General features: G+C 29.3%; 1 protein-coding gene across 4 annotated transcripts in view; it reads right to left on the bottom strand.

The window, feature by feature from the left end:
* LOC107452744 (NAD(P) transhydrogenase, mitochondrial) overlaps positions 1-3,272 on the bottom strand; it is a 32,734-nt gene extending 29,462 nt beyond the window's left edge. Inside the window, exons 1-2 of one of the 4 annotated variants that reach the window (XM_087157783.1) lie at positions 2,894-3,272; positions 69-350 (exon numbers count right to left, since the gene is read on the bottom strand). In XM_087157783.1, coding sequence (XP_087013909.1) covers positions 69-341 — 273 coding nt within the window. In that variant the 5' untranslated portion in view covers positions 342-350; positions 2,894-3,272. Of the gene's footprint in view, positions 1-68; positions 351-2,512 lie in introns of all 4 variants that reach the window. The other 3 variants (XM_087157784.1, XM_087157786.1, XM_087157785.1) reach the window with 3 other exon arrangements.
* Between the last annotated feature and the right edge of the window lie 10,545 nt (positions 3,273-13,817).

Genomic DNA, 13,817 nt, shown 5'->3' with positions numbered 1-13,817 from the left:
TAAATAAAAAAATTTTTTTTACAAAATTATGTGAAATAAAAGAATGGTTAATTATAATTTAAATTTACCTTAAAGCCTTTCTTAATTAAAGTCGCAGCAGCTGCCGGAGAAAGAGCAACTCTCCTTTCGTTTTTCCATACTTCTTTTGGAACACCAACACTCAGCTTTGAATATGGTATACCCTTGATTTCTTCAGTCTTAACTGGTGGCTTTTGCTTGGCTTGACATTGTAACACAGAACTCTTATTTAAACCTCTCACAGATAAAACCCATGAGCCTTTCTGGATTGCAAGCAAACTAGCTTGATTCAGAGATGTACATGTCTTTAATAGGAAATACATCTTGGCAAGCTGAGAAAATAAATATGAAAAAATAAAGAAAACATAAGAGTAAGGCAATACTAAGAATAAAACAATCAGTACATTTTCATAGAATTAAAGAAGAGAAATACAATTTCAGATAACTGCATTTTTGCAGACTAAAATGATGAATTTTTTCTTCTTTTTTTTGAATGTAGCTTTCTAAATAAAAGAAAGGCATTTCAAAGAAGAATAATTGAAAAAAAAAAAAAAACAATTTTATAGAAAAACTACAGTTTAATTAAACAGGGTGCATAGCCAGATTTTTCAACAAAAAAAACACCTTTTAAATCTTTTTTAAGCACTAAAAAAATATTTTTAATCTCTTTCCAAAAAAAAAAAAAAAATTTGAATCTGAGCAGTAATAATTTTTTTTTTTTATTGTTTAAAGTTCTTAAATTATTAACGTAAAATCAATAAAATTCAAAAAAAAAAAATTTAAAAACTTTACATAATCATGATAAAATAACTAGTTTCTGATGAATATTGCAGAGAAAATTGCGAAAACTATGCATTTTTCGAAATTTAGGAGGACAAATCAACAAGGCAAAGAAAAAATCTCCAAAAAAAAAAATAGAAAATTAAGTACCTTTTACAAACCTCGAATAAAAAAAAGCACCTTTAAGGGCTTTTAAGAAGTAAGTCAACAATAAGCACTTTTTAAAACCGCTATGCATCCTGTTAAAAATAAATCTTAAAAAATAGCAATTTAGGAAATAAATGAAGAAAATAACAATTTTGCAAAAAAATAATAATTGATCCACTCGAAATTTTTTATCTCACTAGAAAATTAACCAATGGTTTTTTTTTATGATATAAATCACTTATTTTCTCCCATTCATGACTTTTATTTTGAAAATATCAGTCAGTAAATTTTTTTTAATAATAATTTTTAATAAAACCTTGAAGGGTGGATCGAAGCACCCCAAAGGTAGGGTAGATTAGTCCTTCATAAGGAGTATCAAAACAATATTTAAGGATAAATGTTATAAAAACAGTAATTACATTACATTCTTTAGCATTAAAAATCAAAAAAAATTTTAAGATTAATAAAATAGGTTTCTTTTTCAAATATAAAAAATAAAAGATTCTTAGTGCACATAATTATTTATAGAATTTTATTAATAACAAATTTTTGGTACATATACTAATTGAATTTTTATATAATAAAACAAAATATAATTGTTTAAAATAATTTATAGAAAATTACAAATTATAAAAAGAATATTAAATAATAAGTTTGCAATAAAAAGTCTAATATTTCCTGATCAGGTTTAGTAACAAATAAGAATTATACTTTCTTTTATGGATTATTATTAATAAATAAATTTGATACATATAAATATATTTTGATTACAACTGTGCACAAATTTAACTCCCTTTAAGACATGCAAATATAATTTCAAAATCATATGCCTGTAAAAATTTTGTTTCTAATGTTATATCTCAATATGTAAATTATTTACATATTTTACTTTCGGCATTCGCAGTAACACAATTTCAAATAATTTTACTGTGGAGAAAAGGTAAACAATTTGCATAATTAGAGTAACATGGTTGGAAATCATCTCTCATTTATTATGTATATTATTTGCATGCCTTCATTTTGCCATCCACAAAAAAAACATGATTTCAAATCATGTTACAGGAAGAAAAAAATGTAATAATTTACATAATGAGAGCATAAATATAAACAAAATTATACTGCTGTAAAAAAAGAATTATTATGTTGTTAGATTATCTAACATAATTTCATTGTGTTTGGCGACAAAAATTTTTTTTTGTTGAAGCAATTGATTAAATATTCTTACCATAAAAGGTATGAATTTATGGTTGATTTAATCAATTACCATTAAATAAAATAGCTTGTTTTTAAAAAGTAGCAACTTTATCATGCATTATTTGCATGTTTTCATTTTGTCATCCACAAAATAAAAACATGATTTCAAATCATATTACTGGAAAAAATGTAATAATTTACATAATGAGAGTATAAATATAAACAAAATTATACTGTGCTGAAAGAATACTATGCTATTAGATTATCTAACATAATTTCCTTGGGTTTAGGGACAAGAAAATATTTTGTTTAAGCAATTGGTAATACATTTTTTCCATAAAAGTACAAATTTATGGGTGATTTAATCAATTACCATTAAATAAAATAGTTTGTTTTTAAAAAGTAGCAACTTCAATAGGGATAGAATATTCACAACGATCAGTAATAAATCACTTTTTAATATCAATCCTTCGTTTCATTTCTCCAAAATTGACAGCTTTGTCTTTTAAAGAATTTTGAGAATTGGAACTGCATTGCTGCAAAATCATGATTTATATTAACGCTATGTTCCATAATTAAATTATATTACAACTTTTGAAACTGTAAGGATTTTAAGTTAAAAAGTTACATATAGCTCATTAGAATCAAATAACTGTCTTGTTACCAACCGTAAATATTTATTACAGATTACATTCAACAAACTGAATTCTATGCACAATTTTCTTTCTCGATATTCATTGGAAGATAAACTTACCAATTTACAAATGGGGAGATAAAAAGAGTACTAAATCAAACATAACTTCTGATAACTACTTATTAAGAAATTTTGTTTTAACGTGTTCACAGTATCTACCGGCAAATTCAGAAAATAAAACAGCCACGCTTACGCTGTGATCGTGGTCTTTTTTGGTGTTTCAAAAAATTTGCTTATGGTAAATTATGGTTACCCTACCTCACAAATTCGAAGGTTTGCTGTACTGCTTATAGGTTTACTGCATTCGCACAGTGAAGAAATTCATTGCCAAATCATGCAGTCTTTTGGCTGCAAATAGAAGAAAACTGTATCTATTCAACTTATAAGTGAACGACCGAAGATGTTGTTTACTAGCAGCTGGTCTACTCTTCTCGCTTGTGACTTTGTGATATAAATTTTTTCCGGTTGCGCACAAGGGAAGGGAGAACCTACACTTGCACCCCTGAAAATCCAATTAAACAAAATTAATATTTTGTTTTTCTTATTTTAAATAATTAAAAATCATACGCATTATTATTGTTCATATACTGAGTGCCCAAATTCGTCATATTTAATAAATCATTAAATTTAATGCTATAACTAATATAATTTATTACTATTTTGAAGCAAAAAAAGTACTACAGAAATGATATAAAGTACTGCAGGAAAAAAAATTATTTGATTCATAGTTTATTCTTTTGTGTTTGCACAATATTTAATTTAAATAACACATAATTTTTATTATTAATTTTTTGTGTCACAAGTTTAAATATTGTTATGCATTTACATTTTTGTCAAACTTGTTGAAGACCAATTAACGCACAAAGCCTAAATTAAATTATTGAAATTGACTGTAAAACGTCCACTATAAAATTATTAAAAAATTAATAAATAAATAAATAAAAAATACATAACCGTACGCGAGTTATGAAATGTATTGATTGTTTTTTCTGGTTGTGTTTCTCTGAGAAAGTTTCTGTGTGCACTCTTGAATCTTTAATTATTTCATCCATAATTCATTATTAATACAGAAGAATAAAATATTGTTAAAATTGTGATAGTGAAAAATTTATCCCAATTTCATTAGAGAACGAATTACACTAACTAACAAATACTAATAAATTGTGGATTTAGTTTATGTTAAGCTTTGTTCTTAGAATGTATTGAAATCGCTAAATAATTAACTAAAAAATTAACTAAAAATTAAATGTTAATGAAGAATATTAGTGCTGAGCGATATCGGAATAATGTTATCGCAATGATTTTTAGCAGATATTTTTCCATTTAACCAATTTTAATTATTTTTAGATTAATCAATTTTCACGTTAACGAAATGCAAATTTTCATCACTCACTATAAGCAGTGCTGATGGAAGGCGTTTTCTCGCCCCGGGCGATACTAAAAACGGCGCCCTTTAACTGAAACAAAAACAAATAACAGCATGAAAAAGACGAATAACAATTAACGATTATAAAGTTAGAGAAGAAAAACATTAGTTTAATTAAAGAGAATATCACGTCACTATATGAGGATATCAAGTACTCTAGAATAAATATCTATTATAACTAATATTTTTAATGAGCACAATCTTTTATGTTGTCCACAAATTTAAGCATAAACATTAAAATTTATTTTTTTGTGCTTTAGCAGAATCAAACAGTTTTATAGACTCTTCAAAATCAATTGTTTTTGCTGCTTCATTTTCGATAGAAATTATTGTTTAAGTATTGTCTTTTGTATCATTATAGGTTTTAAATTATATCTTTATAGCTTTGAATTTGCTAAAATAACCGTTTGCTATAGATAGTGAGATTGTTAATAAAACTTTTAAGCTTATCCCCAAGTTTGGAAAAATATATTTTAACTGTTCTTATAAACTATCATCATCATCATAGTTGGCCAGACAGCCCAATGTGGGCCAATGTCTTCCTCTGAAGATTTCTCCACAATGACTTCCGATATATCTTTGATCTCCAATTCTTTTAATTATTTTTATTGTCGTACTATCATTAAGAAGTAACAAGATAATATAATTGTACTTGTTTAAATAATGTTTTAAAGGTATTTTTCATTCAAGATGCGTCATTTTGTCAAAAATTATTTCAGGAAATGAAAAAGTGTTGATCGACTGTCGTAACACAATTTATGGATTAATAAAAAAGTTTATAAACTTATTTTCTGATTTGTTTATTCTCAAAAGTGGCTTTGAACGATTTGTCAATAAACAAATTCACTGCTATTTATTATTGACTCATTATTAATACTAAGTTCACTAATCTATTTGTAATAAAATGTTTTTGAAATTTATACTATCTTTGAAATAACCATTTGAAATAAACTAATAATTACCTCGTATGACTTAGTAATGGCAAAATTTTAAATGATTATTGCTACCAAGTGATTTTTGGATAAGATTAGTAATAGGAATCTTAATCCAGATTAGAATAGGCTTATAAAACTTTTTGTAAAAATAAATGAATAAAAGCCTTTAACAACAACAATAGTAAAGGTTTCGATAAATCAGGTGAATTAAGAAGTTATCGATCCCGCTATTAGCAAATATTTGTAGAGAAGAAGAAAAAGAGGTCTTACTTTAGTTTCTCAGAAAATCTTTTAATAACTATATGAAATAAATATCAAAGAACAAAATATGTAAAACATTTTAAAAATGAATCGATGTTTATATGTTTACATAAAGTTTACTAAGATCTTGGTAATTATCCAATCTTTACTGATTAACCTTACCGTCTTGTTTCTAAATAGCCACCTTAAAATATCCGCTGAAATTTGGGTGAAAAACTTAAATTAAGATTATATTTTGAGACGAAATAGGAGTATTTTCTACATAAAATATTAAGGCAATTAATTATTATTAATGAAATATTAATTAACATTATTATTAATAAAATATTAATTAATATTATTGTTAATAAAATATTAATTAATGTTGTTGTTAATAAAATATTGATTAATATCATTAATAATAAAATACTAATTAATATATATTCACATTATATTAAGAGAGTATTTGATACACAGGTTCACATGTACTGTGCTAAAAAAATTTAAGAGCCAATTACTGCAGACAGTATTTTAAGTTGCGAAATCGGATACAAAAACTGTTTCTGTATAAACATACGTTTTTATCGATAGATTATTATGACTATGATTTCCAACTCCCAAAATTCTAACTACAATCTGGGAAATATGTTCCTATTTCTTAGGGCAGGAGAGCGGTCGAAAGTTTGGGTAAACTTCCCTTCGTCCACTCTTCCAGTGTCAATTGTCATCATACTGCAATTTAAATGCCTAGTAATATTTAATAAGTGAAAAAAAATATAATTATATTTTATTTAATACTATCTGCAAACAAGAAAAAAAATCTTTCTGAAAAAAGTGGAGAAAAAAAAAGAAAAGTAAGAAAGAATGAAAAAAGGTAAGAGAAATGGAAACAATGGGTCTCACTACTGAATTCGAACCCTAGATTTTGCGTATACCGAAAGGCACCTTACCACAAGGCCACTGGGCCGGACTAAAGAAAATAGGCTTTCGAGTACACTATATATGAATTGGTGAACAACATTACTGTATACCAGTGTTTCCCAAACTTATGACGTTTGTGTACCCTTTCTAAATTTTTCGTAGCACTGTGTACCACTAATAAAAAAATTAATGTACTTTTTACCATAAAAAATTGCACAAAAGTTAAAAATCACAACTGGCTGTTGACACCACTAATTGTTAACTGTTATCACCACTAATTGTTAACTGTTAACTCTGCATAAATAGCCAATAGAAAAAGACATAATCGTAAATTGTCTTGGCTAGCTTTGTTTGTAAATAAAAAATTTTGAAATTTTCGTTTGTTGCAAGATATTTCGCATAAGAACGCGAACCCCCGCTAAACTGTTCCCGTACCCCAGGGGGTACGCGTACCACACTTTGGGAAACACTGCTGTATACTAAACCACATTTCAATGCTAAGTGAATTCCTCAAGTCGTGCCTTGTCCGTGGTCGGAACGCGCGTTATAACGAAAATATTATGTAAAGTTGCTTTACATAATGTTACTACAGTCAAACCCGGCTATAGTGAACACTGTTTATAGTGAAGTCCCGGCTATAGTGAACGAAATTTTCGCTCCTGTGCCTTGCTACACACGTATAGTGTTATTTTTTGTGAATATAGTGAACCAAAAAATGAGAGGAAGTTGGATATTATGAACTTTTATCTCTCTTCGACTGATTTATTTTCTTCATTTTTTTTATGTAATAATTTTGAAATTTCTACTGTAAAATGAATTCATAATATACCGATTTTTAAAACCACCTATAGAATGCAGTAATAAGCTGTTTTTCTTGTCTGCTTCATTATTGCATAGCATTATTGAATTGGTTCAGCATTCAAAAGAGTCAAGTATCTGGACAAATGCTTCAAGTCAAAGCAGATGAATTTGCTCAGCGATTCGATGAGACTACTTTCATGAGCTCGAATGCCTGGGTAGACATGTTTAAAGAGCGGAATAATATAAATTCAGGAAAAAGTATCGGAGAGTCGGGAAAAGTTTCCATGTCTGATGTAGAAGATTACTAATTAGCTAAAGATTATTAAAAATTTTTTTGTTGTACGCAAGACGAAGAGTAATAAAAATAAAAATTAACACATTTTTGTTGCTGCGTATTACATTTTTGTGTTTCATTTTATTGGTCATTTATTTAAATAATATGTAATAAAAAGAGGTAGTTAGAAACCATTAGTTAAAATTGTTTGCGGAACGGATATAGTGAAGTCCCGGTTACAGTGAACTGAAATTTCAGTCCCTTGAAGGTTCACTATAGCGGGTTTTGACTGTATTATTTTTCATTATAACAGTCAGCGTTATAACGAAACTATTGCAATCGATTGAGTGGCTGAATTCTTCGTAGTTACTGCACAATTACAATTTTTTTCGCTTCAATTAAAAAAAAAAAAAAATAGCGGTGCGATACAAAAAACCACTTACCATAGTTTGTAACTGGGGGAGCAGCTAGGGTTTACAGCGGCTGGGAGCAATCCATATAATGACATCCCCTCCAGTTATAATTTTAGAATGCTTAAAACTTAAACATTCCATCAATTGACTTTAATGGTGTTTTATAAAAGAACGCATTTCGATAGCTTCATAAATTTTCATTCTATTTGGTTCAATAATATATGCATGTTATTCTTGCAATTTCCACTAGGATATATTTGAACACTTTTACAGTTCTTGATTCTTCGAGTGATTAGCTCACCATATAGACCGATACTGTGGTTCAACTACCTACTATGGGGATAATATATATTACCGATATGACCGGTATTATGGTTCAACTTTTAACTGATTTTTCTGGGAGCGCTCCCTTGTTGATGCTATAAATCGATACTATTCAGTGTTAGTTAACATTTGATATATGAAGATAAGTGATAATAAGTTTAAGTTAATAAGTTTAATACATATGAAGATAATTCAAGAATAACAGATTTAGTAAAAATTATTATATATTAGGTTTTTGAAAAACTTCTGCAACACTTGCGAAAATTTCAACTTTCATGAATTTTCATTTTGCGTTGTTGTTTTTTGGTGTTCTTAGTTTAAATTTTCTTCAAAAGGCTCTAAATGACTTTGGATCGAACTGAAGTTCGAGTTTTTATTCGTTATTGCTATTAACGAGATCTTTCGGCAAGGAATGCTGCAAGGATGTTGCAGAACTTCTTTTAACAACCTAATAATAGTTAAGATGAAATTCAAAAGCGTTTTAAATTAAGTTGATGATGAATACTGTTTTTCTTACAAAAGAATTTCTTTTTAACAATTTAAGAAGAATAACTATAGTTTACATGTTATTAATTATTTTTATATGATTTTCCTATTACGTTTCGTAATGAATGGAGTGTTAATCAAGTTTTATCATTTAAAATTATCAGTACTTTTATTCAATTATGTTTGTTAGTATTGTAATAATAAACGGCATTATCAATGAAATATTTCCCCTATGATGTCTTTAAAAAGTAATGTAAACTTTAAACTGCATACACAAAGGGTCTCTTCAAAGTAAACCTGAAAGTTTTTTGACTCGCCACAGTAAAAAAAAAAAAAAAATGGCGATTTAAATTAAATAAACAACTGACAACTTTTCCTATAGCTTTTAAAAAAAAATTTTTTAATGACAGACACAAGTAGCGATACAAGTAGTGATAATGATACAAGTAGTGATTAAATTGTTTAATGATACAAGTTCACCTCATTTTTAACATGAATTTTTTTTTTAATAAAATTTAATACAAACAAAAAAATATTTGAAAAAAGTGACGAGGATTTATCGATATCGGTCATCAATTCATTAGTTTTGAGGAAAAGGTGCCTACGATGTTATTAAAGTCTACCAGCCACTAGCTACTGACTAAAAATTTTAATTTTTCTGTCTAGTTCGAGGAGCACGTAAGCATGTTTCGGGGAGTTTTGGGCATTCTCCCTCACTTACGCAAAAGCATCTCCTATCCTTGCGTTTTCCTTTAATTCTAACTTTCACAGAAGCAACTTATGTTGAAAATGAAATTCTAATAATTATTTCCATAAAACAATTTTTACGTTTCAATTCATTTTATAACATTTAGCCACTATTTGTGTTTTCCTTCTCTGTCAAAACTCTTGAACACTGAAACTTCTCAAAGTATATTTCTTTTACAGCTTTTCCTTTCTCCCAATTTAGCTTTTATTTCAAATTTGTAATTTTTCCAATAAAAATTTTTTTCAATTTTTTTTAGTTACCCTTTTTGCGCAGTAAAAATTTAAAACTAGAGGAATTTAGCTTTCTTTTATACCAGTAAAAAAATGAGCGAATCACAAATCCCTTCACACTTTTACATTTTTGCATAAAATTTTAATGTCTCCAAACCAAATAGTAAAGTTTAATAAGCAGTTAGTGTACAATGTATGAAAAAATATCAAATCAATGTTCTGACCCAACTTCCAATATTTAGTTTAAAAATGCATCATGAATATTAACAATTACATAAAATGTGAAGAGAATAGTGGCATAATTGTGACGAGTTAAATGTAGAAAAGCCGAAGTTGGCTATACTGCATCAAAAAGTAACTGATAATATGTATTCTAGTTAAGTTGCTCAAAAGGCGTAGTTAACCATATCTATAAACTGTCTGAAAACTGCCGTGATGACTCAGGGAATAGAGCGTTCGCCTTCCAATGAGGTAAACCAGGGTTCGATCCCGGTGATGGTTGTTCGATACGAATTCCGCATCCGGCTTGCACCGAACACTGTGCTGACGTGAAATATCCTCAGTGGTTGACGGATCATGGGTTAGAGTCCTCTTGCCGTCAGGCTAACCGTGGGAAGTTCTCGCAGTCTTCCTCTCCATGCAACGCAAATGCGGGTTAGTTCCATCAAAAAGTCCTCCACGAAGGCAAATGTCTCCTAATACTTGATCCAGGAGTTCCCTTGTCTTCTGAATTGGGTTCAAAATTACAAGGCTACGGAGTTGAACATTGTCGTAAGCCCAAAAACAATTGGGTCGGCTGTTCAACGACGGTTATAAAATATAAAATACTAGAGTGCCTCGAGGTACATGCATTTAACAAAAAAAAAAAAGGCAGATGTACTTTTGATATAAACTTCAGGGTAAATGGAGGTGTGATCATAATATAAGACTACAACATATTAAAAAACATTTTATACGATAAGAAAATTAAAATATTATAACAGATAAGTGTTATTATTCATTGCGACTGAACATGATCATAATAAATATGTTTTAATATGGATCCCAAGTTTTTAAACTTTTTTTTTTTCAGTGCTCTTGACCAAACACAACTTCTTCTTTAAAATATAGTCTGTGAAAGTGTGCTAACAATTGTGCAGTTCTGAAAGTCAAGTTTTCACAAATTTTAGAAATATTTGATTATGATATAATATTTGGTTCTTGAAATGCAATGAAACATAAAAATTAAATTACATTGAGAAAACCCTTCGGAAATTTGAGGAAGATAGGGTATTGGGCTTAGCCTATTTTTTATTAAGAAGGAGGAGAGGGACTAAGAACATTAAAAATATGCTTACATAATCTTCAAACGGCAAAGGAAAAAATTACAGTGGGGAAATTTTTTTTTCTTCTGTAGCATTTCTTCTGTAGCTTTAACTGATCTTGGATTTTTCATGCCACTGATTTCAAATTTGAAAACGATTTCTCACTCCAAAGTAAACATTTTTAAGTGGCATTTTTAGGCTATTTTCCAACGAAATGTACAAGTTTTTAAATGTTATATATAACATGGGTCTCGTAAATGCTGCAACAAACTGTTAAAGGAGTTAAGGTATATCAGGATTAAAATTACACAGAAATCCATTCCCCAAAACGCTGTCGTATGCGGCAAGGGGCGCATCCCTGTTATGACCTCTTCAGAAGCACACAAAGAAACAGTTCATTGTAGGTTAGCACCCGGAAGACGTATGACAACATTTTGGGGCATGGGTTCCTGTGCAATTTTAATCCTGATGTACCTTAACTCCTTTAACAGTTTGTCCCCATGCACTGCAGTAACCCATGCCCCAAAATGTCGTCATACGCCATCAGGGAGTTAACCTACTATGAACTGTTTCTTTGTGTGCTTCTGAAGAGGTTATAACAGGGATGCGCCCCTTGCCGCATACGACAGCATTTCTGGGAATGGGTTCCTTTACAAGTTTAATCTTGATGTAGCACCCTAACTCCCTGGAAGCTTCTCGCGATATTCACGCAACCCTTGTTACATATAACGTTCTAAAAACTTGTATGATTTGACAAAAAAAAAAAAAAATGGACTGAAAGTGTCTTTTAAAAAAGAGCTTTAAGAGCAAAACTAATTTTAGATTTGAAATCCCTATACCCGAATTAGGCAGGATCTAGCATTTGTGAAGTGCAAAAATAAATAAATAAATCAATAAACTAATTAATTTATTAATAAATAAATAAAATAAAAAATGAAGAAAAAAATAATAGTGCTCTAGTGTTATAAATTGAAATTTTATAACTACACTTATTTCATTTATTTAATAAGCATTTTTCTCGAGGACTCAAAAAATTTATATATAAAAACAATTTAATATTATGATGCTTTTAATAATAACAATAAAAGTTTGTCAGCTAACTATATCTTAAATCGTAAAAAATTTGAGTTAAAAAAAAAGCAATAGACAGTCTTTTTGAACATCGATCATTTACTGCAATTCGGATTGTGAAAAGGCACTAACAACACAAAAAAATATTGGATAATTTGGCATGCTTGAAATACAAAAGATGATATTTTAGAAACGGCAATTATGTCTTATTCATGATCAATAACTTAAACAGGAAAGATTAAGATAACGGGTAATGTTATTTATTGGTTCAATTGTTATATCCTTCATTCTAAATTACAAGATTTATTCAACACCAACAAGGGCGCCGCGAACTTCTTATGTTTGGGAGCGGGAAAATTCATACTTTTCCGAATGAAATTCTCAATTTGACTAAATCATAAATGAATGCTGAACGCGTGCAATCAAAAGCATCAAGAGCAGCTCTGAAGAAGTATATATAGATATGTGTAATACAAAAATTATAAATACTTTTGTATTAATAAAACCATTAAAACTCTCTCGTTTTCATAAAATGTCTTTGGTAAAGAATAAGTGTAGAAATTCCATTTTGGGACTTCAAGGCTGAAAACATACCATTGAATTATAATTAGATTTATATTTCAAAGGAGGAGTTATTTTTAGAATCTTGTCCCTCTTTCACTTCCATGTAAGAAAGCATTAAATGATTTTCCATAATGTGTAGCGTTACAAAGTATGCACGACTTGAGCCTGTTTACATCATTCTCTATTTGTATTTAATGCGGGAACAATTCTTTTCGCATGTCTCTTGCTGAATAACGTGCTCCATAAAAGATCTGCCGGAACCATCCGGAGTTTTACCCCCCCCCCTCCCTTGTGGAGTGGGGATGTGAACTGTTATAACCACCAGCCTACCTTTAAATAAACCTTTTGATAACGTATTATGGCTTACGACTGAATTCTTCAAGCTGAATATAACAATGATATCAGGGATGTAGCCCTGTTATTATATATATATATATATATAATAACATAATGTTTGCCCATATATAATGTTTGTATATATAAATATATATATATAATGTTTGCCCATTTTACAAATGCTTCTTGAAAGTTAAATGCACTTTATATATATATATATATATATATATATATATATATATATATATATATATATATATATATATATATATATATATATATATATATATATATATATATATATATATATATATATGAGAGATCCTTATTTTTAGTGCCAACCGTATACATGCAATCCAGTATGCAGATATACACGTTGTTTTATTTTATGTTTAGATTATTAGAATATTTAGATCATTATTATACATAGTAATTGCATTATGGCCTTTAAAATTCATAGCATTTTGCATTTATCTCAATAACTTAATTTTAGCGAAATCTTTACATTTTGCTGAGTAGTTTGTGTCAGACAAAATTTGAAAACAATAAATTTCCATGATTTCTTCACAACTATATTTCAATAAGTCCCGCAGTGGATTGATCGTTAAGACACGGTTCCCAGCAGATCACCGAAGTCAAGCATCACTGGCTACGGGCAGTGTGCGGGTGGGTGACCACTTGGGTCAGCCTGCGTAGGGACCGAGGGTGTGCGGTATTGGTCCTCGTTAAACTGTGCTACCGTAAAGTGCTCGACTTCGCGCGCAGGTCGTCGGGCTACCGAAGCGGAGGTGCCATCCCCTCCGCAGAGGATCAAAATTGTGATGGCATGTCTTCGGATCATCCTCCGGGATGTTTCCTAGACCGTCGCCAATAGCCCATTGTGCAGCTCTAGTGCGACGTAAATTAACAAC

The sequence above is a fragment of the Parasteatoda tepidariorum genome, chromosome 2 (assembly GCF_982258835.1).
Source record: "Parasteatoda tepidariorum strain Cologne lab strain chromosome 2, Ptep-v5.0, whole genome shotgun sequence".
NCBI classification, from domain to species: domain Eukaryota; kingdom Metazoa; phylum Arthropoda; class Arachnida; order Araneae; family Theridiidae; genus Parasteatoda; species Parasteatoda tepidariorum.
This window is presented reverse-complemented; position numbering and strand designations above follow the sequence as displayed.